The sequence below is a fragment of the Galleria mellonella genome, unplaced genomic scaffold, assembly GCF_026898425.1.
Source record: "Galleria mellonella isolate WM207_F2 unplaced genomic scaffold, CSIRO_AGI_GalMel_v1 utg905, whole genome shotgun sequence".
In the NCBI taxonomy this organism is placed as follows: Eukaryota; Metazoa; Arthropoda; class Insecta; order Lepidoptera; family Pyralidae; genus Galleria; species Galleria mellonella.
This window is the reverse complement of record NW_026442174.1, coordinates 2,537,191-2,563,402: the sequence shown is the minus strand read 5'-3', so window position 1 is coordinate 2,563,402 and position 26,212 is coordinate 2,537,191. Positions and strand designations below refer to the sequence as shown.

The following is a 26,212-nucleotide window of genomic DNA, read 5'->3' as shown; positions in this document are numbered from 1 at the left end:
CAGAGGTACTTAAACAAACGACTTTTGTACAAAGTCTCCCTCTGGTTCTTGTTTGGTTCTTCTAGTACATAATAAATCCTCACTACATGGCCGTAGCTAGGGGGGAGAGAGGCGTTTAGGAGCAATGCTCTACTTTAAAGGGCCCAATGCTTTACCTTAAAATGAAAGGCTCTAAAAAAATTTTACAGATTCGCTTTTTCTAAGTCACTTAATTATGGCTTCTGTCCTACCAAAAAGTTCTAAGTTGTATAAAAAAAAAGAAATGCTTTCAATCTGTTGATACATTGTAATAGGTAAGTAGGTATGTAGTAAATACATAACAAATTACGTCAGTATTTGTTATGAATAACGTTTCTTAGTCCAATATTTCATCAGGCGTCGGTCACATGTTTAAATGGACTGTTCTAAAAAATATAGATAAACTTCAGACATCATGTGACGGTTTATGATTGAGGGGAATCTTGTATTTATGAATTCGTTTAGACTTCTTTTTTATAAAAAATTTACGTGCACCTAATGTTTTTCATAGAAGGGGGGGGGGGGGGGGGATTGCTAGTAATGCGGATTACCAGTCTCATTGCTAGCAATATATTCTGTCAGATCAACCTCGACATAGTCTCCTCTGGATACTGTCGTGCTGAATTCCAGGTGTATTCATCACGGTGGGCTAACGGACCTGCCTTTTCATTCTCACCTGTCATACCTCACTAGTGCCTCGGCAGCGTAGACCGTTAGCGCGTACGAGGTTACCATTTCATTTTCCAGTTTCCGGGGAAACCGCGTGGATATCTACCTGATAGGGTTTTTTTATGGGTGAAAATGGAATGGTAGCCCGCCTGCGCTAACGGGATACGCTGGCGGAGCACCAGTGAAGGGTGATTGATGAGAATGAAAACTGGCCAGTTAGCCCATCATGATGAATTCATCAGGTATTAACCATGATAGTTTCCAGGGGGAACCACGAGGAGGTCGACCTGGTTGGGTATATTGCTAGCAATTGGATTCTTAGTCTCCATTACTAACAATCTCTTTCCCCCCAGCGTAGACCGTTAGCGCGTGCGAGGTTACCATTTCATTTTCCAGTTTCCAGGGAAACCGCGTGGAGATCTACCTGATAGGATACGCTAGCAATGAGATTGTTAAATCTAATTATTTACAATCCCTTTCTTCCGTGCTTAAGTACTGTATATTACTAATATTTGTCCATGTCTTGTATGAATTATCAGATTAGTAGGAGACGGTCGACATCCTACTCTACGTTTGTCTCTCCAAGGCCAGTTCTAATTATATATTATTATTATTTAAAATTATAAATCATTTTGTAGTGCGACAACCCTATTTGAGTGAGGGGCAACGGGGTACATTTTGTCGGCATCGGTGCACTCACAAAGGAAAATAAGTGCCACCTCTATGCAGATAATTATATTATTATAGTTATAGGTACGTTTAATTTTAAATAATAAATCATTTGCAGGCCGCGTGATTGTGTGTTTTATGTCCGTAGTTCTGGACAGAGTCCACGTCGTAGTAATGCCTATCTTAGTATTGTAGCACAATAATAACACATTATAATATAAAACAAACATTATAGTCTGTTAATTACTTGCTAACTAGCTTTTATTTGTCATTTTGTACAAGTGAAATTCTATTATTTTTTAAATTAAATATTAAAAAATAATACATATGCCACTAAATATGTATAAATATATATAAGTATCTATCTATATATCTATACATGTATATTCAAATAAACTACATTATTGACGTTATCTCGTGATGTTTGACCTAATAATCCAACTAGATTCACTGCAATCCTTCATTATGGTATAAAACTGTAACACTTTCGAAGAAATCCTTGAACGACTGAACATTCTGTTAGTAAATACGAAACTGGGTTTGCTTATAATTATAGTGTTGCTTTTATATAGGTAACCTTTAAACCTGGCCCTATGTTATTGGCCTAGGGTTAAATGATACACTTTTGTATCCCGTCAACGTTCCTATCGTTCACCCCCAGGTCATACATTCAGTGAATGTGTTGTTGGACGATAAATATTACGTAGTTACGTATTTTTATAGGTACATATGCAATGAATATTTTTGGCGGCCATTGTTTGTTAATTATCGAGTCGATAGCTCGATTTGAATTTTCAAATGTTTGAATTTCGAACAATGGGAATTATAACTTTTTAACATAGATTAAGAACAAAGAATGTTACGTATTATATTATCTGTGGTAACTACAGTCGGTTTTTTATATTACCTACTCAGATAAGTAATACGTTATACTTAGCAAGATTTGCAATATAGTGGCTAGAACAGTCTCTACATTTTGAATCTATGCTATTTAAATAGCTTAATCACTGTATTAGTATTGCTACATAGAATCAATTTACATAGATACGTATATTCTATAGATATTTTCCTATTTATGTAGGTAGGTATACGATAATATAATGTATTAGTATTTCATAAATACCTACAACTATTGCTAATATACTTAGCGTCTAAACAGAAATAAAGTCTGATTTAATAAATTACTCAACTTCCAAGATATAACTCTACACGTACCTACCTACTTAAATTTATATAAGTACTATGTTGCATTTATATCCGTACTCTAGCTGTGCTGTACTTCGCGACTATATAAAGTATACTATGTGCTAAGATAGGATACAGCGTACTCGTGTACCAGACTTCATTCAAATCCGTATTGTAGTTTTTGCGTGAAAAAGAAATAAACATCCATTTATAGTTACAAACTTGCGTATTTTTTTTATTTATAGGATAATAGGATTAACTATCACATTAACAATTTAGAAATTGCATAACTAGTAGAATAACGACATAGGTAATACCGTCTCTTGGACAATTTATATAAATTTTGTTATGACGTTTATTGCCGTAGTGTTAGAAACAAAATTAACACACAAAGGAGCATAGACTAAGAATCATATCTACGGTAAAATAAGCTCGCCTATTTATTCTCCTTTCAACTGATTAAAAAAAAAAAGGAGTTCTCAATTCGTTATGTTTAACTTCATGACTCTGTCAGACATAAACCGATTTGAAAAAATCTTTTTTTAAGAAATACTTTTTGCTTGGCCCCACAGAAATATTATCAAAAACGATTCAGTTGTTTAGTTTTTAAAACAAAATTACTAGGTTTGCCAAGATTAAAGTTGATGTTTTTTATGGAACAAAATATTAAATACGCAAAACAAAGAAAGTCGTTATTTATACACCTTCTTATGCCATCTGCTGTATTTTTTTAATACTATTCTATAATAAGTAGCATAGTTCCGAACGATCTCTTGTAGTGTATGCTACTTTTGAAAGATGGCGTTGTATGACGAACAGAAATGGTGTAGAATAAAAATTGGTAATTTATTAAATCTAAATGATGGTCTTAAAAACATTAAATACGTGTATGAACTACTTCTCATATAAAAAAATTAGAGAGAAAATTGCTGTGCTTTTTGGGACACCTTGTCTATAAAAAAACACTTTTGAGATGGAGGTATAAATGTCATATCAAACGACCAGAATTTGTCAATTTTGAATTTCCATGTTACGTCAACGATCATTCACTATAGGAGAATTAACATCATTGGGCTGCAGAATTGTATAAAAATCACCATTCAATAACGTTTAAAATTTACTTGAACAAAAACTACTGATTAATAAAATTGGTAACTTTTGTAAATATGATATGGCAATACCGTTTGTAAAATTAATTCAATTGAAATCTTATTATTGGATAAAAATTAAGTACCAAGCATTCGCTAAGTCCATACATTAGATATTTAATTATTATTTACAATTTCTACTAGGATTAAGTTTGCCTTTTATACCATATTTTATTTTGATCAATAAAGTTATTAATTTTTTTTTTAATAAAATAAGCAAATATATTTCCATCATTTTATTCATAATTACACATTACAATCCTACTTGACTCCATTACAACGAATATACCTACAGCAACAAAAAACAATAAGTCGCAACATATGCGAAATGCAAGTTTATGAACAAAGTCAGTGATATTATACGGTTGGCGGCAAATATCTTTACTAAAATAATCATAGACTATGAAGTACGTTGTTGAGTAGGTCACATGGTACAAAAATTGTGTTTATTTGCTCGCACCTACACTTACCCTTTGGAAGCTTCCAAACACAATTAATAGGAGGCGCTACAATCGCAACAGGAATATACGGTAGTTAATAGTAAATTTGTTACTTTTTAGGCATAATATGTATTTAACAATACTGCTACTATTATTACGAAGAAATATAAACAGCTTTATGCGATAGTGGCGCCACCTACTAAATTATAATGGAAACTTTCCTTTGAGTTGTGACCTTGTGGTATAATGAAAAGAAGTGGAGTGATGGCATTAATTATGACTTAGGATAAACAGCGCCATCTATGCAACAAATAGTTATACTTTTCGCTACGACTATATCCCCTGACCAATCCTGCCATATATCGCAGTATAAGCAGAATTAGAAAGAAGATTAACATAATTTTGCTTATCAAAAATGTTTCAATACTGATTTTGAATTTTGTCTATATACACATAATTTCCATTAGAAAAATTTACATTCCATAAAATCACAATATGGGTGTGGTCATCTAACTAAATGTATTAAGCGTTTGTAATTTTAAACAATAATGTCATATGAGGTAATTATAAAAAGCTTCCATCAAATAAACTGTTTAGTCAACGTTTGTATAATCGTCAAATTCTATACGAGAATTTACACAATTCTATATTTACGAATTACATATATTAAACATTAATATAATATTTACAATTCAGATTAAATCTTAATTTAGTTTGTAAACTTCATTTCGTAACATTATGCAGTTGGAAATTTTGAAAATATGCCTGCACGCCGAGAGATGATTTTACAATCACTACATATGTACTAAAATCCAAAAATATCTGGTCCAGAGATCATGATCGTTCAAAAGTATCTATAAAATACATAAATACATGATTAATTATACAAGGCATATCAGTAAGAGTATAGTAATCTGAATCGCTAGTGTTCTTTAAATTTTTCCCAAGCAAAGGCATATGTAGGAATAAAAGTACTTGTTTTTCATTTAGTCCTTAGATAAAGTAGTTCAAATATTGTGGTTGATTCTGAAGCACAATTCTCTGTCTAAAATTAAAGTTTTAGTTTGATATTACAGCGAAAACATTTTATGGACCAGTAGAAACTAACTTTTAGCTTTTATAAAATTAAATTCTATGCTATAATATATTTTTCTTAACGTACTTTCGACGTATCACTTTAAAGTTATACAGATAGGTATAGATAACACTTCAAAATCGTATCCACTACCTCTAGATATCTTAATTATACCCCTTTCCATTTTACACCTTGTATTCACATTAAAACATTAATACATTTAATATTAAATCTACACTTTGTGAAACCATTACAATACTGTCAATATTACTTAAATTATACATCATTGAAGTTGGCAAAAAAAGTACAACAGATTGATAATATATTATAACAAAAAATGCATAATACATAATAACAATACATAAATTTTGTTTTGTTTTTTTTTTTTTATCCATTTACTTATAAATTTCTGAAATTTATTAAAGTATAGAATTTATATTGCAACTGAAATATAAGAAAAAAAAAAAATATTATAATAACATTTTATTAATTAGTTTTATCTTTACTAAGTTTCCTCAGTTCACTACATTAAATGAAGAAAAAATTTTTATAATTCGGAAAAAGTTACATTATGAAATAAGTGTCAACTTAATCCACTAATAATAAAAGAATGCGTTATAACATATTACATTGGAACTATTCAAATTAACTGAAGAAACATTTAATATTTCTTGTTTACTTTGTCCTCGGCTTAAGCCGTACTAATCATTTATAACTAAATCAAGCACTAAATCAATTATAACTAAATGAGACCGTATATATATATAATGGATACTCAACCAATTTAAAAATAATGACTGAATATAAAATATTTCAAAATGCTAATTTATATCTTTCAGTTATTGATAAGCAAAAACCCAAGTTTCACAAAAGTAAAAATTTAAAACTGTTCCAAATTTAAATAAAAAAAAAAAACAAAGATTATGACAGGACAAGGCATGAGTGGAGTCGAAAAATTAACGTATATATGGAGACATATATCAAGGAACTCCACCTTCTTTTTTTACTAAATATATAGGAATACTTCAGCATATTTGACTGCAGTCACACTCTCTTGATGATTGGTGTTTTATTCCTGATTATATATCTATTACTTTTATATATTGATGTAAACAAGATATTGATTTACAGTGATCACAATTACAATAAAATTAACATGGGAAAAACAATGGAGTTATCAAAACCTGCTAAGAATTGATTAAAACTATCACGATGTACACAAAAATATAGTCAAATTCAAAAACTTCTTACGAAATTCATATAAAAATATTATGAAGAAATTTTCAAATATATTTATTGAGTATAATATGAAGCACTTCAGCTGCCCGCTAACGACATGCTTTCTAACTGCATTGGGTTGACTGGAAGAGATCTCTGTCAGAGATAAGTCCACCCTCGCTCACAATATTTATAAATGCATTAACAATGTAATTTACAAGTGCAATATAGAATATATATAATACGTTATTTTTAAATTACAGTTTTAATTTAATATTGTTCATTACGTTGCACTGTCAAATACATTTTTTGGCATTCCTGTCTACGATCCACTGGTAGATAACACCATATGGTGTTAAGTCCGCCATTTATACTATATAGGTGTATTAAAGTTTAATACATAAATAATTGTATATTTGTTTATATATTAATAGTTGTAGCACTTCAGGTGTCCGCTAACGAAATGCTTCCTTACTGTACTGGGTTGACTGGAAGAGATCTCTATCAGAGATAAGTCCACCCTTGCTCACAACATTTATAAATATATTATTTTATATGTAATTTACAAGGGCAATAAAGAATATATATATATATATATACATTGCTTACAAAAACGTCGTTTTGTCTTTTACGTGAAATTTTGTTGGTAAGAATGTAACAAAACACTAATTCATAAAAATTAAATTTGTGGAAGATTTCCTTTAAAATATTCGACACCACTCATGCCTTGTTCTATTATTCTTATATATATTTTTTTTAATTTTAATTAGTAACAGTTTAAACTTTTAAACGCAGTTTTTGTATACAAATGAGAAATTTGGATATTTTGTGGATACTTGCGATACAAATGCGTAAGCCCATCTATTCACGCATACTGACAGAGAGACAATTTCTATACATAAAAACACAATTGAAAATCCCCTATTACAAGACTTTGTATTAAATAGAATACTTATGTTATATACGGACAAAAACTAACACATCTAAACATTTACTTACAATTAAATCACTGTCAGATCATTTGTATGATTTGTATCTTTATCACGTTATTAATTGAACACAATTAATAGGCCAAATACATTTCAAATATGGATGCCCTGCAGGTTGATTATATGAGTCACTAACAATACTAGTTTGAAATAAATTGAAACTGGCAGCTTTTAATTTACAAATGTATTTATCTACGGTTCTAATCCTTATTATTTATACATATAATAAAACTGTAGAGGTCGAATGTCTGTACATAGAAAAAAAAAAGCTGAAACCGAGTCAGGGGTATGTTAGAAGTGAAAGAGAACACATCAAGATTTTTCTTTTAATTTTTATTTCTCTGTCTGTTTATAAGGGCATGGTGGTACCTTATAGTCCCTGTCAACATTTTAGATATTTTTAATTACGGAAAATTAAAGTGTTCCCGTGGGATAGTTAAAAAACTACAGTAACTTATACAGCTTAGTACACAACCTACTTAAGTAAAGTCATTTTGACCTAACGCAAAGAGTGAGAACAGTACATCATTTATTAATTTTGGTCCAGTATTTCCAGACATAATAAATACATTGATATATACCTATTTAACAGGAATAACAAATACCACGCGGACGTAGTCGCGGGCACTAGCTAGTAATACTATAAATGTGAAAGAGAGTTTGTTACCTCTTAGCGCCATAATGGATTAGCCTATCACTATGAAATTTGTTTTAAAAATAATATCTTTAAATGTTATGTTCATAATATAGCCATGAATATGGGTATGGAGGAGCGAACTCGCCTGACCGCATCAGTGGAGCAATGCATAATAGATAAAATCAGCCTCATTAGTAATGTTCTTAAAGAACTGAACATTTCTTAACAATCCCAACATGGGGAAATTGATTGTTAGTAATGGGGAGGTTTTTTTTTTGATGGGTGAAAATGGTATGGTAACCCCGCCTGCGCTAACGGGATACGCTGGCAGAGCACCAGTGAAGGGTGAAGGGAGATGAGAATGAAAACAGGCCAGTTAGCCCATCATGATGAATTCATCAGGAATTAATCATGATAGTTTCCAGGGAGAACCGCGAGGAGGCCGACCTGGTTGGGTATATTGCTAGCAATGGGATTCTCAGTCTCCATTACTAACAATCCCTTTCCCCAGTAATAGGGAGGTTAGTCCCCATTGTTATCAATATAACCTATCAGGGCAACTTACACGCGGTTCCCCTTGGAAACTATCGTAACGAGTTTATTGTTGAATTCGTCACGCTGGGCTAATTGTGACCTGCCTTTTCAATGTCACTAAACAACCCTTATTGGTGCCTCGCTAGTGTACACCAATAGTGCAGGCGGAGTTATCATTTCATTATCATCCATTAAAAAAAAAAACAATCCCAACATTGCCAATTTCAATTTGTTTCAAACATGAATTGTTAACAACTGAATTTATATAAGAAAGTCAATGAATTTGTAACAAATAAAAATAAATTTCGTAATAATATTTTGATTGACAAATCTCAATTAAATGTAGTAGTCAGATAAATTATTAATACATAATCAACATAAATTTTATGGAAACTGTAATTTATGATTGTTGTACAATACTTGTTAGAGAGGCTAATCAAGAAAATAAGAGAATTACATACATAATTTGTTATTTCATAATTAATTTTAGGCATTTTTCGAAAATTTTGTATAAAAACTACATTCATATTGATATTTGGCAATAATTAATAATTAAAAAATGTAATTAATGTCATTATTACATGCCATATTCCAAGTTTATGAATCACACAAACTGTAACTTTAAATTGAGTACATTCTGTTCTTGAGACATACAACTATTTCATAATTATTTTATTATTATATATCCTTTAATTTCTTTCACGGTCGAGTCTTATTTGTAAACTAATGCCGGCCACAAGTAAATAAGTGTGCATGCCTGATGATTCTCTAAACATGTATATTCAAATACATAATATCACCATATACATTGGCATATTAATATTAAGTTATATTTTATAACTTACATTTAATACCATTCCCTTACAATAATAAAAAAAATGACTTTCATTCACCCTTATTTTCTTGAATAACAATACAATAATACTAAACTATACAGGTTGAAATCAAAATCATTATATCATTTTAAGGGAGTATTCCATTAATTATATTAAACATTTATTTCCAAAGAGACATGGGACGAAAAAAGACAAAACAATTTTGAGCCTTAACTATACATAGTTAAGATATTGATAGACTTTCCCATTTTTAGACCGATGTTTCTGTTGGAAATATTTTATAATGTCATTAGTTGAATTCTCCCTAAATAGGATGCTAATAATTTTTATTTCACGTGTACATCGAAAAATTTCAGTCAAGACATTCCACATATTAACAGATTAACAATTTAATTATGAGTCCATTAAAGTTTAAATTCACATATCCACATTGAAACACTGAGAAGACAATACCTTTTTGTCCCTTCCACTGAATTCTCAAACACCTGAATGAGCGTAAATTCTTTGATACTAGATAACTTGTTTTATCACTATAACAATACTAAACTTCACTTAGCACTAGCGTCACTCGCGCACTGTCCTCTAAGTGTCAATTTTCACGTATTATGAGGATCCTTCTGAAGTCCCAGGATCATTCTGGCTCTGTATACATAAATGAAAACTTATCGTGACCATCAGTGGGCAGGATCTTGCCTTCGATGAGGCACTGTTTAACCCAGTGCGGGGAAACAAGAGGGATCATATCTTGGTTGGCCTTATTCTGGACTTCGTGAGGACAGTCCCAATCGGTGACTAGAGCGTGGGCACTGTTTGTGTTCAAGTTTTCCTCGTTGACGACCCGTGTTGTTGCCCCCGCAAGGGTACATACACGATCCCAGAACTTCACGAAGTTGTCCTGATCGTGACATATGAGGATCACTTTGTCCTTGAAGATGGTTGTGTTACGTTTGCCTGTGGATGGACTCTGAAAATGATTAGAAATAGTATGTTGTCATAAATTTTCCCTTTTTTTTCATCATAAAGGGGTAAAATTTATTTGTATATATGTAGGTAAGGAAATTTTATGGTCGAAAGATGAGCAACAGCGTCACTTTAAAACAACTAAGTGTTTATCAATCCACCTGCCAATCATGGCAACTACTGGCAAATCCTCTCAAGGGGGAGGCCTATGTTTAGCAATGGACAGGCTATAACTATATTAATAATTTAACGGCTAATATTATGTAAGTGTAAACTTCTAAGTTAATTCTAGAACTTATTTCACTAATAAAAAGATAAAGGATAACTGTAATTCAATGAATTATCATTTGATAGAGAAGCTCATTTCTCGATTCGTGATATCAACACTTCTGTCTATTACTAGACACTGATTTAAACTAACACAGGTTTAGTTGAGCTTTGGCACTCGGTTTTCTAGGTCCTTTTTAAGGGACCTGGCATGAAAATAAAGGACAATATAACATACCCAATTCATATATCTCTTCTTAATAAGTGACCAGCCAGCGGGTAGCACGTAAGAATCGACATCCATCAGTCGGTTGTTGATGCAGCTGAATATGATCCACGCGTGGGACACCGCCCTGATGTCCACGCTCAGACACTGGATGTACTTAGCGGTGGTACATGGACGAGGCGCGATTAGCTTGCACGCGGAATATTTAGCTTTTGGCACGTCGTCGAAGTGGCTATTGGAATAATTAGATGTATTGTTTGAAATTTGATTTGATACATGTTATTTTTTATCTAACAGCGCCATCTAGCAGTGACAATTGTATCTAAAACTTTTAACCCTTCTTTGCATAATGATAGAAATTTCCATCATAACATTGATGGCCTAAAACTTATATAAAAGACCAAGTTCACTTTAAGTTGATCCTGTTTGGATAACTTTGTAATGTCCATTGCAGGAAAAAAAACTGTCAAATTTATTTTTTAACAATATTTCCTTTAACTTTAAACACGAACTATATCACTTTTTTTTATTGGTGGAATAAATCATATTTCACCAATAAAAAAAAAAACATGCAAAGGGTAATGTAAGAAATCAAGACTTAAAAACAGAAGTTTTATGAAATGAACAGACTTCGGTATTAAATAATTAAAGTAAAAAAAATATGATTTTCAAAGAGTTGGAATCGTCGATTAATAACATTTTAACAATATGCTATGTAATGTAGCATAGTAACGTAATGATAAGAAATGGCTGAAATAATGAATGATGATGCAGTTAGCAAGAAACAAATATGATAATATTGTTAGTAATGGAGACTGAGAATCCTATTGCTAGCAATATACAACCAGGTCTAAACTATCATGGTTAATTCCTGATAAATTCATCATGATGGGCTAACTGGCCTGTTTTCATTCTCATCTATCACCCTCCACTGGTGCTCCAACAGCGTATCCCGTTTGCGCAGTCGGGGTTACCATACCATTTTCACTCATTAAAAAAAAATTATAAGACCATAGACAATGATGAGATGCATTTTTTTATAGAATGGATACTGTACAACTTATTACCATCCTTTCACGGTAGTGTTAGTAATAATAAATAAGGACGTATTGTGTAAATAATGATTAAAGATTATGTCCCAAAAAAAAACCATCTGTAATTATAATAAGTTATTTTCATCTAAAAACTATACTAATGAATCTATTTTGATAAAATTTCTATGACACCAATCTGTAAGTAGAATCTTTGAGATAAAAAAAAATATAAAATTGGTTTAGAACTGACTTAATTATAAGGGATCAAACATATAAAAAAATAAAACAATATTGAGAATCTCTTTCTTTTTGAAGTCCACTGAATAAGATAATAATTTCTATAATAATATAATAATAAACTCTTTATTGCGCACAGTAGAGATGTATACAAGGAATATTTATACAGAATGTGCATATACAAAAGGCGGTCTTATCGCTAAAAGCAATCTTTTACAGACAACCTGGCATAAATAATGGATAAGCACAGAGAGAAAGGTAGATGGCGCAAGTCAGATACAGTAAATACATAAAAGGAATCAAAGAAAATGCAACTGTCTGACACTGACCTATATACAACACCTCCGCCAGCCTCTATCTGCTCTTTAAGCCGCTCCTTGTTGAACGGCCGGTTGCAGAACTCAAAGTCTTCAGTGTCTGTCGCCATCGTGGAGGTGGTATCGCCGTCCTCCTCCGACGAGTAGTGTCGGGTGTCTTGACTCTTTAAAACAATAGCGGTGCAGTTTAATTCGCTGATAGATGCTTAAAGCGCTGCAGGAATAACAATTATTTATTAAGTCACTTTAACATTAAATCACACACATTATACAGCATCGTAATAGTTTGATAATGAAATAAAGAAAGAAATATTTTTAATCAAGTAAAATTAATTAATATTTTCGCAGCATGGTTTTTTTTATACCACTGAGGTGGCAAACAAGCATACGGCCCATCTGATGGTAAGCGGTTACCATAGCCTATTAACGCCTGCAATACCAGAGGTATTACGCGCGCGTTGCCAACCCTGAAGAAACCTCTTTACCCCCCTTTTGAAGAACCCCAAGCTGTAGTCTCTTGGGAAAATGTTAATAACAAAATGTTCAACAAGCGATACTCATTTTTCCATCAGGTATACCATCAGATGCTTTTACAAAGATTAAAAATAATGATAGGTACATACCTTTTCTGTGGATTTCTCATCAGTATCTCTACTTCGCGGAACCTCGTTACACGTCAGCAGAAAGTGTAGCCCAGAGAATATAGTGCAGTCAGTACTTGGTATCGGCCCCAGTAGTGATACTGTATCTTCGTCGTTCTCGAATTTGGCCAGTTTCGAGTTCTTTTTGCCTATGTTCTGTTTGGCCGCACCTTTGAGTTGCAATGGCCCCGCTATTGAATATAAAAAAATAATTAAAACTCTTAAATTTACTGGTATATTGCAAATCAGCGCACAATATGCTACATCATAACGGGAATAGATGGGGGTGTGAGTGAATGAATGTGTGAGTGAGTGTGTGAGGGGGTGTTAGTAATGTCGACTTTTTTCTTATATGAAATAGTAACCCCGCCCGTGCTATCGGTATACACCGACGGGGCACCAGTGACGAAAGGTGAGGATAAAGTAGGTCAGTTAGCCCATCGTGACGAATTCAACAAGATTTTTTCACGATGGTTTCTAGGAGGAATCACGTGGAGGTCGACCTTATAGAGCATATTGCTAGCAATAGGGCTGTCAAACTCCATTGCTAACAATCCCTTTTCGCAAGTAATGCGGACTACCAGTCATATTGCTTACAATATACCCTGTCAGGTAGACCTCCACGTGGTCCCTCCTGGGAAGCATCGTGCTGAATTACGGATATACTCATCATGATGGGCCAACTGACTTGCCTTTTCATTCTCACCTATCATCCCTCACTGGTGTCCCGCCAGCGTATAGCGTTAGCACAGGCAGGATTACTATTCCATTATCATCCATTAAAAAGAAAACATGAATAGAGCTATTGTCGATTACCAGATATTGTACAATTGTCAACTTCGAAATCTCTGTTCTAGCAACCAGCTGTGAAGGTACAGCTGTTTTCGTGCTTTGAGTTTGATAAGGTGGGATACGGCAATCAAATTACAGAGTACAGAGACATAACATCTTAGTCCATAGGAAACCATAGAGATTACTGTGTATTCTGTAATATGATTATGGTGGTGTTCATATTTATATAACACTTTCCATAAGGCGGGACGTCAGTTTTCCATTTTAAATGATAAACTAAAAATTTAAAATAACTTCGAGGGATATGAATGGGACAGAAAAATATATAAAATGTTAATCATTGTTATAGAGTGTATCCCAGAAAATTAAAAAAAAAAAACTTCAAATGTGACAGAACCCGTTATTTTGATCTAAAAAGTAAACTACTAATACTAATTTTGATAAAAATTCCCATGGAACCCATCTGTAAGTATATCCTTTCAAATAATAAAAAAAAAAAATATTTTTTGAAATTAGAACTGACAAAGTTATGAGGTCACAATCATAATAATAAAAAAAAATACAACAACTGGATTGAGAACCTCCTTTTTTAAAGTCGGTTGAAAACTATATACACATCCAATTTTGAATGCGGCAGTGCCAAAAAGTATTCTTTTTTTTATTCTAGGTTACCCTCTCAGGATTGTCACATTTATTTGCATTTGACAATTTTCTTTTCTAGCTAAGGGCGTGTATAGGGCGAATGGATAAAGTGTATACCCTTGACGCCGTCGATCTTCCGCGGCGTCCGCTGCACTTCAGGTTCGACGCCGGCGACGTCCTCGATGCGAACAGGTGGCGCCGAGTTACTGCTCTCGCTCATCTCGCTGCTCTCGCTTGCTAGCCTCTTGCGGCTCACCGGCGTGCTTTTGGACTTGACGCCTGTTCCCCATAAACAATTTGATTAAGATTAGTTCTACATTTTAGAATGATCGATATAAAGTAACACTGTTCGTCTTGATGGTATTATATTTCTCAATTCCATTCTCTTACACGTTCCAAACACCACTGCCCTTTCTAAAAGGGTATCGCCATTTTTATATTAATTGATTACTACCACCGAGTCATTGAATGACTAGTACTTATATTGTAAATTCATTAATAATAATAATACCAATTTTACCAGAGGGAGACTTTATACAAAAGTCGTTTGCTTGGGTACCTCTGTCCCATTCGTTGAAGGTTGAAGGGTGGAATATGGCGTAAATTTACAAGGTACAGAGAAATAACATCTGAGTCCACAGGAATGGCAACGCATGGGGGGTATCATGGGCGAAACAGTATAGTCTGTTATGTCCATGGTACTGCTTATGTATATAGGCGACGGTTTACCTCTTTCTATCAGGTGGGCCGTCAGCTTGTTTGCCATTCTAAGTTGTATAAAGAAAAATAACTTTATTGCATAACCATGATTGTAACAAACTCAGCATTGGAAATTACAGTAAAAGTAGGTATGAATTCATTTGTACATTTGGATCAGTTTAAACATATGTGTCTGAACTAGGTTATAAAACCTGTATCTCAGACAACAGCGCTCAACCCTCATTACATAGTATAATATTAGCTCAGCAAAATTTTTTGTGTTACATTAACATGAGAATAAATTGACAATTTAAAAAAAATGTATATCAAATTATTAAATACAAAAATATAATATTTATAACGTATTTTAGCTTTATTAATTGATGTTTTTTAACGCATTCAAAATAAACAGTGATTTGATGTAAGTAGGCAAAAGAATCACTGACTAAATGCCAGTTCATTTTAGACACATGGGGGGGTATCATGGCTAAACAGTATACTCTGTTATGTCCATGCTACTGCTCATGTCTATAGGCGACAGTTACCACTTTCCATCAGGTGGGCCGTCAGCTTGTTTGCCATTCTAAGTTGCATAAGAAAAAAAAAACAATAAATTAATATAATCTTACATAAATTACATCGATCTTTAGTTGCCAATCATCCGCGACGGAATGTAAATGCATTAAATTACAATTTGATACTCTCGGTCACGCTGCGTAAGATGGATCGACAAATATTTTCTCGTATTTGTCTTTGTTTATCACTTTTCCGTTCTCGGAAGATGGGGGAAGAGACATTGCATGTTTTCTCATGTGATGCATTACACTCGGCGGATTACCACATCAGCGATCAAATATATGATTAATGATTGCTACACTGATGGCAAATGTAACAGTAGAACAACGGTAGAATAAAAATCTTGCGCTAGTGTAATAGTATTATCTTTTCGGAACGCTTAAATAAAAAAAAAAAAACAAGCCAATCTGTTTTTTACGTAATAAGCTACGGAAATCTGTATACAAAATTTTAGTAAAAAGTAAAACGAAATTTGCGTCTTATAAAATAATTTTATCATCATCATCATCATATCAGCCTTTAACTGTCCACTGCTGAACATAAGCCTTCCGCTTGTGGGCGTTTGCCAGTAGTTGCCACGTTTGGCAGGCAGATTGGCAACGGCAGTCAGGCGATATAGTCATATTTATATATATATATATATATATATATATATATATATATATATATATACACACATATATACATAAATTAAAACAACGATAAGCATTATGAGATATATTAACTATTGAGTAACCTGTAACTAGAGCTGGTTTTGTTGACTCAACAAATAATTAATAATACCAGTAAGAAATTTATTATTTTAATAAATATCATTAAATATCAGTAAGACATTTTACTGACCTGATGTTGAAGCCTTAGGACTCTTCGGTGACGCAATCCGTTTTTTTGCACTCGAACTGCCCTTATCTCGACTTCGTGCACTGCGAGGGCCCTGTAATTAAACATTATTAATAATATTAATAAGCCACTATTAAAAAAAAAAACACAACATATTGACATTACCTGCGTTATTTACTTTTGTGCTAGTTTTATTTGTTAAAAATAATTTAAATAAATATAACAAATTTAAAAATAATAGACAGCACCACAAAATTATTTCAAAACCACATAGAACGACATTATTCACTAAAAGTGTCTTAGGAATGGCACCTAGAATATATAATAACTTACCTAAATCCCTCACAGACTTAGATGACATAAAAAAATATAAAACTAAACTGTATGTAACCTAGTAAACAGAACATACTATTCAATTGACGATTTCCTTGAAGATAAATAAATACATAATACATATACATATCTGTCATATTATAATTTTTTACAGAAACAACGGAACGCCAAATATGATTCAAACAAATCTCTTTCGCTTCTTCCATATTCATCAATCTTTTCATAAATAAATTTTCATATTATAGTTTTTTACTATAAATGTGACATTGTTGATTTTTTTATATATATTTTGTATATATAAATTTGTATACCTTGATAGATGGAGTTGATCATAGAGGACTTATCTTGTTTTATCATCCATTGTTACCTATATATCACAATTTAAATAAATAAATAAATTAAATTTAACAATTTTTCAATTAATCACTTTATAAACCGAAATAAAGACAAATAAACAGTTGTTTTGCGATATTCGTCATAATTCATATTTGACAAATGAAAGTTGATGGAGGTAGGCAACTTCAAGTTAAACTGTAAGTTGATATAATAATATCAACCAATAATAATGTGTCCCAAAATAATCCTATTCATCGGATGTGTGTGATAAAATAAGCAAAATATTCGATATCTTTTATCAAAGTACCATTAATTTAAAGAAATTATTAAATAATTTTGAATTAGTATAAGTTTAGATCATAACTGTAATTAGTAATCTAATGTACATCTGTAAGTGTTATAACGTTTTAAAATGTAAAAATGTCTAATTTACTACTAATAATCGTTTTAAATTATCTGTTCCAATGATTAATATAGTGAAAATAATATTCTTTATAACTGGTGATTATATATAAAGTGCCGTTGCGATTGTGAAGTGTTTGAAGGTGTCAGTAAATATACATTTTCTTAATCTACTACATATAAAATGATTATGATTTCCATTTTCATATATTAAATAATTTGAACATGTTCTCCAACATTTCTATCCTGACAAATGTATCAATACTTGTGTGAGTTAACCACCAGTTTAACTGCCAGCGCTATACAAGCAGGGCTACCGTTTTTATATTATAATAAATATACTTTTTTTTGATTTTTTTTGTTATATTTTTTTTGTATGATTATTTTCTTATGACTTTTTTTAGTGGTAACCCCACCTGCGCTAACGATATACACTGTGTGGGGCACCAGTCATAGATGATAGGTGAGGATGAAAGCAGTTGGCCTATTCTGATGAATTCAAAAAAAAATTAATCAAGATGGTTTCCAGAGGGAATCACGTGGAGGTCGACCTGATAGGGTATATTGCTAGTAATGGGGCTATTTGGCTCCATTACTAACAATTCCTTTCCCCCCTACAATGTGAGGTTTGCAAATTGTGTATAGTAAAATTTCTGTATTGTTTTCTATTTAATATTATGCTCATTTCTGTTTGCAAACTATTATTGTAACTTGTACCAAAGAAATAAATACTGGATTATGCTGGGCGAGCCTGACCTAGTGGACTGACCTGTATAATCTTATCAGAAGCGACCGTTTTTTTTTTTTTTTTATACAACTTAGAATAGCAAACAAGCTGACGGTCCACCTGATGGAAAGTGGTAACCGACGCCTATAGACATGAGCAGTACCATGGACATAACAGAGTATACTGTTTCGCCCATGATAACCCCCATGCGTTGCCATTCCTGAGGACTCAGGTGTTATTCATCTGTACCCAGTAAATTCACGCCATGTCTCACCCTTCAAACCGAAACACAGCCATGCAAACACAGCTGCTTCACGGTTGAAACACGAATGGGATGAGGTACCCAAGCAATCGACTTTTGTACAAAGTCTCCTTCTGAGTTATGGTCGGGGCGAGCGCGGTCCAGAGGACTGACCTGTATGATGTTGGGGGTAAGCGTGGCTTCGAGAACTGACCTGTATGATGTTGTCGAGATCAAGCTCGGTGTGATGGCGGCGGCGCGGGGTAGTCGGGTGGGGGGCGGGCGGGGAACGCGGTCGGGAGGATTCCTTGAGTGCACGCGCCTGGTCCTCCGTCAGGTACAGTTCGCTCGCCGTCACGCACACTTGCGACTCGCTGGTAGGAGGACATCATAACCATGTTACTTTAACATAACACAACACTTTATTGCGCATAGAATACATGAGATATGATATAGTATGTACAATTATAAAAGCCGGTCTGAACGTTAAAAGTGAATTATAATATCGATGAAGCGCAAACTGTTTTTGTATCACAGTTTTTTTTTATGAATTTCTAATATTGCATTAACATAAAATAATAATAGAGATGCTCGAATTTGAACTTGATTTCTAGAATATAAATAGAAAATTTGAAATAATCAAACAAATTTCAAACAGGTATGTTCAGTTCAGTACAGGTTTATTTGGATCAGAGGCCTAATGTTGCTTAGTAATTATATAAGACGCGATTAGAGTTTAATATGTTAAGCAAATTGTGATAACTCACCCATCAGTTATGCATCGATAAGTGACAGTGCCGCTTGCATTTTCTTCCACTTCCAAGACTAAGCCGGGCTCGTAGTTTTGCTCGTCATCTACCATTGCGTAAACCGACTGCCCTCGCAATGGTAATCTTTTCATATCTCCAAATATTATGAAATCATCCAATAGAACTTTGGAATGCCCATCATCAAATTTAATTGAATATTTATTCGGTTCAGTGATTTCTAACACTTTTCCGGAGTAATAACGCTTATCTACCCATTTTGCTAGCACTACTGTATCAGGAGGAAAACCTGGGTATTCAGTTTTGACTACAACTTTGTCCACAGGAGTTGCAGGTCTAGGCGAAGTTGGGCGCCGTTTCTGTTTCAATTTAGTAACTGATTTCGGTGTGCCCACGAGAGATGATAAAGGCTTCTCCTCTTTAGGTGACTTGAGTGGAGACATTTTCCCATTTTCACCATTCGATGGAAGCCTTTCAGGCGAGATCGCAGCTTGGGCCTCTTCTATTTCCTCGTGTTGCGTTGGTAAAATAGCACGTTTGGTTTTTCCAGCTATATGTCTACGACCTCTTACCCTGGTTTTCTTAAGTGAACTCTTAGGAGTAGCTTTATCACATTTGCCGACTTCATCAGGACTAGCATTACCATTACTCAGAGATGCTGTGTCACTAGAAAGTGAGGTTTGAACCGCAACAGATACTTTATCTTCGTTCATCGATCGATTACCGTCATCTATAGATGTCTCTCTTATATGTGAAAAGATATCTTGTAATTTTTTCATTAATGCATCATATCCTTTAACAGTTGTTGAAGGGTTCGACACGGACTTACGCGGAGGTTGGGGCACTACAAAAGCTCCATCGCTGGTACGATTACTGCTAGTGGTAGATGTTGAGCTGACAACTGATGCAAACGAGGTTCTGTTAGGTAAATTTATCATGCCTCCACTGGTGACACTAGATGGAGAGTTGCTTACAGACACATCAGCCATATACGGATCTATGGTAAACCTTTTTGAAATCCTCTGGAATTCTTTGCACATGTCCATTCCTAAATCATTATCTGTTCTCACAACATAAAGAGAAAGGAACTCGCAATCTTCGTTTTGGCTAATGTGAATATCGAAAATTGGTACTTGGGGCGTGTTAACAGGCAGCGAGTGACCATTCTGCAATGGTGATATGGTTGATGGTGTAGTAGTGTTACTAGCGCGGAAGGACTCATTTTTAAGCCTCTTTGCTTTGTTGCCATTTAGTTTGATCAAATCAGGAGTGCTGTCACTATCTTCCGATAATCCATGTTTTCCTGGTACTGATATTTCAGTAGGAGTTGATGAGTTTCCATTAGATAATTTAGATATCATCTTTGAAGCAACACTGGGAACATGGTCAGGACTTTCAAGATTTATTGAGTTAAGACTATCAGTACTATCTTGATCAGTAGATTTTCCTTTATTATAATCTTTTGGCATTGGTTGAGACAAATTGTTACTCTGATCAGAATAATTATAACCTTCACTGTGAGTTTCATGAACTTTACCTGGTTCAAGGATTTCTTTTCTATCCTTAACAATTACTGGGTCACTGCTATAATGTGGCTTTGTTTTGTCATCACTGACATCTTCATCAGGAGTTGGCGACAAGACTAGATGGAAACTTTGTGAATCATTTAATTCTGAATTAGATTCTTCTGCTATTATTTCCACTGGGTTTTGTTGGGGTGGTGGTATTTCCTTTACAAACACTACACTGGCACGAGAGTTTGTATCTGAGGTATTTGTGCCTTCTGAGGTTGTTTGTTCCCCAATTTGTTCCAACTGCAGACGTTGCTGACGGGGTGTTCTTGTGCGTGGCGTCCGCGTTTTTGTGATGTCCACGCTAGCCGGTCGTGATTTAGGAGTCTTTGGCGTTTTTGGTTTAGCTACATCAGCACTGTTACTTCGCTTCGTAACTTTTCTTGGGCTCGATTTGACAGGTGTGCGTACTCGTGACGTAGACGGTAACTCCACATCAAATTTTCGTTTAGCTGCACCACCAATTATTTCTGACACTTCATCATCTAAATTTTGTGTGGAAACACACTCTGCACTAGCGAGATCTATTTTCTGGATCTTCGCATCACTACATAAAGGTTCATCGCTTAACTTTCTTTTTACTTGACTTGGCGGGTCTTCTGAAAAAAGGGTATTCAGTAGTTGTACGTCTATAATCATGATTCAGGAAATATTAGAAAAAATGTGCTCACACTTAAAACCCCTATTTTGGTTTGGAAAATGGAAAGGTATTTGTCAACTGTGCTGTAGAACCAGTGAAAAATTGGGACTGGTTTTTTTAGGGTATTTGATGAATTACCAAAAATTTTTTAGAAAGTTGATAGGCATAATAGAAACAAATTAATGTACAAAATTACAAGGGTTTGTATAAGTATTAAAAAAAAGATCTATAATAACTTATATGTTAGTAGTGAAATAGAACATATAATTTTTTCAAATTTTTTGTCATTTTGACCTAAGGCAAATTTTAGATTCTTTTAATCTCGAGAATGACATTTTGTCATTTGTTAATTTTGGTCCAGTATTCCTAGTCATAGTTCACTACAATATCCTTATTGTAATTCAATTCAACCTCCTGGTTGAAAACGTTAATTGAAGGAATAACAAATACTACCCGGACAATGTCGCGGGCATGAGCTAGTCACATATACTATAACTGTTTTAAATAATACAAACATTAACAAATCCTTACTAATATAATAAATGTGAAAGTGAGTTTGTTTGTTATCTTATAGCGCTTTAATGGTTTAATCAATGACTATGAAATTTTGTATACACGTGGACAAAATCGCGGGTAAAAGTTAGTTAGGTAATATGAATTCATACCTTTGACGTCTTGTTGTTCTTTAGCCTTGATTTCTGTTGTAGAGGTGACACCCTGAAAATAGAACATAAAATATGTACATATTTGATATACTAATTTCAATATAATGTATGTTGTTACTGTCCATAATTTAATAGTTTCCGATATTTTTTTTTTCAATTTTATTAAATACTATTGAACAAATTGCACAAATTGTTCCAATCTAAGCAGTGCTTGTACTATGGATATTAGATAAATGATACATAGATTGATCTTATGTAAAAATATACCTGCTATAAATATAAAACATCCATATAAATACAAACATGAACATACATACAGTAATGAATACAAATATTTGTATAGTACAGATATGTTAATTAATTTAAAAAGAAATTAACCTTTCTATAAAAAAAAAATTAGGTTGTCTCTTTTCATTTAAATTATAAAATCTTTATTTAAACTATTTAAAATTTATTATGTGATTAATAGAGATTGAAATAAGATCAATACGAAAAGAAATAGATATGGCTATGAAATTACAGGGTAAAAATGCATTAACACCTTACTCCTCAGAAACGGTAACATATGAGGATCGCAGTATAAAAACAGCAGACAATATTTTTATATTTTAATTTTTCTCTTAACAAACTTTTACATGTATAGTTTTATTAGAAAAGGAAGAACCACAGAAAAGAGTGCACACACTATTTAAAAAAAAATACAAGAGTTGCCACCTATGAATAATATTAATTATATTCTGTGACATCCATGTTCATGTACACAGACAATGCTTTCTGCATGGTCCTATTAAAAAAAAAAACAAAGAATAAATAATAGAAACCTCTACATTTTGTTGAATATCTTCCATATCTTCTTCCGGTTCATAGACAGGACTCTCCGGGAACAGAATCTGGGAGGTATCAATGGGTTTGGTTGGAGTGCCCTCTATAGTATCAGATGGTGAAGCTGGAACATTAAAATATTACCCTTAGTGGGAGTTAGTTATGGAAAAAACAGCCATGTCATATGAACTACCCAGCCCTAGACAAGTTGCAAACAAATCCATCAAACATCACCATCATCTATTCATCGATTTGTTTGATCATTATCACATCATATCCAATTTTCTGTTCTAATGCAAGCACTAATCACAATGATTCTAGCAATAGACTCATTTTCCTGTTGTCTTAGAGAGGCACAAAATATGGTTGTTTTCTGCATCCCTATTTTACGATTCCAGCCTACATCTATCCACTGTTGGACATAGGCCTTCCTCAATGCTTTTCAACAAATACGATCCTCTGCTTTTTGCACTGGGAGCTACACATTATTTGTTATCATTCATTTATTTATTATTGGTTCTTTTCATTGAGGAGTTTATGCCCATAAGTCATTATGCTGGGCAAGTGAGTTGGTGACTAGAAATATTGGATGGATTTTTGAGTAGATTTTAAAAAGGATTTTTAAAGTAGTTTAGGGGAAGGGATAGGATGTCACTATGTGGGAGGATGCAGAAGTGACAGCTGTGGTCTCTGGGGGGTGCATACCACACACACAACAGCTTAACTTTTATTCTTATAGGAAAATTAAAATATTACAATTTATAACAGTTTGTTAGTTTTCTTTTGATGTGATTATAGTAAAAAAAAAAAAAAAATTAAATCTGTTTTTATTCATATTTTAGCCAATAATCTTGGCATACCTTTTTGCATCAGTGGGCATAATTCATTCCATCATAATTAGCTCAAAGAATTTCTATCCCAGTTATTTATTTTGATAAAAAGATATACCAAAATTTAATAAGGCAAGTATAAAAAAAACAGATTATACCTACTTTAACAGAAAAAGTGTTAATATAAAATTTAGGAGTCTCCAACCCTCTCGTTTTGAAACGGTGGCCTTACGTGACTTCTCTGTAAAATTCTAAATAACCAAATTTATTTTATATATGTTGCTCCTTTTCACTAAATAATTAAGCTTCAATGTTAATATATTTACTAAATATGTAACAAATATTTTCATAAGAATAAAAGCTTGAAGTGTGATTCCCCCAAACAATGTTTTTTCTTCTTCGAAATAGGCGATATTAATACGTCCACTTTATAAAATATTTCTCACAAATATAATTCATTTATATTTTTTTCATATAAATAAAGTATGCTATTACAAATTAATTTGCATGTTGAGCAAAATAATAAAATCCTATTAAACAAGCTACATAAATTATAACTTATAATAATCTATTTTTAGATATGCTATTCAAGTGCTTTCAAGGATGCTTCAATAGCTATAAATTATGTAACACTCAGTTTAAGTTATCAAAATACAAGAAAAAAGATTTAAGTTAAAGACAACAAGGTCTATATTGCATAGAAACCATTTCCTAAACATGTTGAAACGTGTTACTATTAGGATGGGTTATTTTTTGTTGAAATGAGGCCCCCATTAGGAATACTTTGTTAAAAATTTATACTATATATTAAAGCTTCTAAAAAATAAACAGATCTATCTACTACTACTACCAAAATTATTGGCATTGTTTACCTAATCATTAAAAAAAAATTAAACAATACCTTTTTAATTATTCAGTAAACAGTAACCTTCCATTATCATTATGCTTTTTATAATAAACTTATAATCCATAGAGAAAGACAAAAATTATAATTTGCTTTCCGTTTATTCATAAATATTTTAAAAATATATTAAAAAAAATTTCTAACCTCTACATAGGTTATGTGTTCCATTGTTATGATTTACTGGTTCAATAATCTGATAATAAGACAAACAAAAAAATAATTATATAGACTCTGATAATTTTATCAATATATTGTATAGTAAATAGACAAACTTTCAATAAACCGCCGTTTTCTTTGATACTCGACTATTATAGTGTAGCAGCAAATGACAACAACCAGAAATACCAAGGACTAAACAGTAAAATTTATGGCGAATTTGAAGCAAAACCGTCTATTAATGTTTCTTACATGCATTAAATATTGCATAGAATCTAGACAGGTCCAATTTACATTGAAGCGATTTTATATTGATGTATATTGATAAATTATAAACCGACTACTAAAATATGTTCCCGATGACATGAATATAATAACAAACCGCAACATTTTGTGAAATATCGTTTTCCAATACATTTAGGTCATTTTAAGCATATAGATTGGAAAATATAAAAATCAAATATGTATTTTTATATAAAACTAAATAATATAATTGCGATAAATTTGGTTAAAACAAAAATAAGATAGACATTTTTAATTTGGTCGGTTAATGTAAATGTACGTCAATGTAAATTTTGGATTTTCATATAAAAAAAGAAAAAATATGATTGCCTTACCTATTTCTTGAGATGAAGAAACTTTTTCATTATTACTTTTATCGGATTCTTCCATTTTTCTCACAATAAACACAAGTTCGGCGACTAAAAACTGGCGCGATCTATTAATGCAACATCTGTCACTCGAGGCTGGATAATGAAATAGACATTTCTAGAGAATTAATTCGCTTTACGAAGAAGACACATAGAAATTAAACTTTTACGGGAACAAATTAAAACACTTTTTATCCAAAAGTAAGTGACAAAATATTAATATCAATAAATGCAGTAAGAAACCGACCAACATGAGTATAAGACCGCTTGTTGATTTCGCTAGTGTTGCTAGTAAGAAAAGTTATATTAACGACGAGAGGTACCTACGATATAACTCTTGCTTGCGTGAGTGATAACTAAACGCGTTTCGTATTATTTCTTATTATTTCAAATTAGTATTAATATTTTTGTTTTTCTTTCTCTTCTTCATATATGAAAAAAATATAAAAAAAAGTATTATTATTATTTTTTGCTTAGTCAATAAGTACTTATAAATGACTTTAAATCTTTGAATAACAT

At 32.7% G+C, this 26,212-nt stretch overlaps 1 protein-coding gene across 6 annotated transcripts; it reads right to left on the bottom strand.

Moving 5' to 3' along the window:
* Window positions 1–3,910: 3,910 nt before the first annotated feature.
* Window positions 3,911–25,970, bottom strand: LOC113510779 (uncharacterized). 6 transcript variants are annotated; one of them, XM_052902465.1, is made up of 12 exons: window positions 25,661–25,970; window positions 25,032–25,080; window positions 23,153–23,277; window positions 22,332–22,383; window positions 19,456–21,625; window positions 18,903–19,062; window positions 16,653–16,743; window positions 14,652–14,813; window positions 13,083–13,291; window positions 12,472–12,623; window positions 10,884–11,103; window positions 3,911–10,382 (listed from the first exon to the last, which is right to left on the bottom strand). In XM_052902465.1, the coding sequence occupies exons 3-12, from the start codon at window positions 23,177–23,179 to the stop codon at window positions 10,050–10,052; spliced, it is 3,576 nt and encodes a 1,191-aa protein (XP_052758425.1). In that variant the 5' UTR covers window positions 23,180–23,277; window positions 25,032–25,080; window positions 25,661–25,970; the 3' UTR covers window positions 3,911–10,049. The 6 variants fall into 6 exon arrangements, with proteins under 6 accessions (XP_052758425.1, XP_052758426.1, XP_052758421.1 ...); XM_052902466.1 differs by lacking the exon at window positions 25,032–25,080 and adding an exon at window positions 24,146–24,234; XM_052902461.1 differs by lacking the exon at window positions 25,032–25,080.
* Window positions 25,971–26,212: the final 242 nt, after the last annotated feature.